The 1,785-nt window shown below is 52.8% G+C and overlaps 2 protein-coding genes across 2 annotated transcripts; both read left to right on the plus strand.

Moving 5' to 3' along the window:
- Window positions 1-482: 482 nt before the first annotated feature.
- On the plus strand, window positions 483-1,436 carry L226DRAFT_584382 (uncharacterized protein; the record flags this gene model as incomplete). The annotated part of the gene is made up of 3 exons (XM_067685563.1): window positions 483-748; window positions 1,051-1,209; window positions 1,247-1,436. 3 exons carry the CDS (start codon window positions 483-485, stop codon window positions 1,434-1,436), a joined length of 615 nt encoding a protein of 204 aa, XP_067528179.1.
- Window positions 1,436-1,723, plus strand: L226DRAFT_436648 (uncharacterized protein; the record flags this gene model as incomplete). The annotated part of the gene is made up of 1 exon (XM_067674765.1): window positions 1,436-1,723. A coding segment is annotated over one exon (288 nt), but the record flags the coding sequence as incomplete, so codon positions are not given.
- Window positions 1,724-1,785: the final 62 nt, after the last annotated feature.

The following is a 1,785-nucleotide window of genomic DNA, read 5'->3' on the forward strand; positions in this document are numbered from 1 at the left end:
CATCAGGAAAAATATACTTGTATCGAGAGGACTCTCGAGGCTCGAGAGCCAAGATATCCCTGATACACAAGTACCCCCTCTGCGATCACTCGATAGACGCACGCAGGGCTCTCGAGCACTCGATAGCACTCGCCGAGGCACCAATAGCCTCTAATATACCAGATAGCTGAAGCATGAGACCACGAGCGTCGAGCACACAAATATATAAAATGGTTAAAACAAGTATATTTGACTATATAATTACATGACAATACAACATATAAATGAAAGACGACCGGGCGAGGAGAGCGGACGAGGATAGCGGGCGAGCGGCGGTGAGCAGGGCACAATAGGAGTGCAGATGGGCGCAAGAGGATTCCAGACGAGCAGGCGAGAATGGTGGGCGAGCAGGCCAGGGCAAGGAGAGCATGACGACGAGGGAGGGCGAGGAGAGTCGATAAACAGACCGGACGAAAGCAGAGGCGAGTAGAGCAGGCACTGGGATGCGAGTACGGCAGGAAGGCGAAGTGTGCGAGGAGAAGGACGAGGGGCGAGGAGAGTCAGCGAGCAGAGCAAGCAAAGGGCGGGTGAAGATAGTGCGCAATGGGAGAGCTAGCGAGAAGAGCACATGGGGAGAGCACATGATGGGAGAGCGCAAGGAGAGAGCGCAAGGAGAGAGCGTGAGGAGAGAGCGTGAGGAGAGAGCGCGAGGAGAAAGCGCGAGAGGAGCGCGAGGGGAGTCGGTAAGGAGAGCGGACAAACAGAGCGGGTGAGAAGAGCACGCGAGAGAGCGGGCAGAGAGACGGGCAGAGAGAGCAGGCAGAGAGAGCAGTGAGAGAGCGGGTCGAGAGAGTGCGGGAGGACATTGCATAAGAGAAGAGTGGGTGAGGAGAGCGGGCGAGGAGAGCGGGTGAGGAAAGCAGGCAAAGAGAGAGGATCGCTAGCTTACAGCCTGTAGGATCTTGCTTGTGTTTTCCTTGTCATCGTCGTTGAACTTGGCCTGTATTGCCTATATCTGGTCTTGATGATGGACAGCCTGTCTTGCCTATATCTGGTCTTGATGATGGACAGTGACAGTGGTAAGGGACTTGGAGAACGGCAAGGCAGGGGGTACAGAAGAGGAGAAGCGACAAGCTCGGAGTCAGTGCCAGCTCATCAGAGCAGCGAGGTCACGTGGGATCTTCAGGGCAGGCTGTGTGGTACTTCAGCTTTTCTGCACGGTGCCGACTCGTAAGTTCAAGCTAATTGTACTGCTGGATTTTACTAGTGCCACATCTCACTGTTCTGTGCCATCCGAAGAACATATAGGGATCATAAAACACAATCTTGGCGTTCTCTCTCCACCTGTGCATCTATGGAGGTCTACCGACCGCTCGGTGGCTATGCAGAAGGTCTCTCGAGTCTCTCGAGCCTCGGGAGCTCTGGGGGGGAACTCTCGAGATTTCCCTTTTTCCTGATGTATGACAATCCGCAACTGTACCCTCAAATGTTTCCATGGCTATTTCCTTATGGGTATGGGGGCCTGCGAAACTCACGAATTCAACGACCGGTGAGTGAAGAGAGACGCAAACAGCAGCTTTTGATGTATCATGACAAACGCTTTCAACTTGAGCCGCTTTTTCCTCTAGTTGCCCTCAATCATGAACAGATCAAGAAATCCGCTACCTCAGGATACCTGTTGGCAGATCGGAATAAATTTAATGAGATAGCGACCCGCATCCTGAGCATTAATTCCAGTATCCTCACTAATCTTATAGAACGGCTCAAAGAAGGTCCAGTCAAACCAGAAACGGAAGCCGAAAAGGC

This window comes from Lentinus tigrinus, assembly GCF_003813185.1.
Source record: "Lentinus tigrinus ALCF2SS1-7 unplaced genomic scaffold L226scaffold_178, whole genome shotgun sequence".
NCBI classification, from domain to species: domain Eukaryota; kingdom Fungi; phylum Basidiomycota; class Agaricomycetes; order Polyporales; family Polyporaceae; genus Lentinus; species Lentinus tigrinus.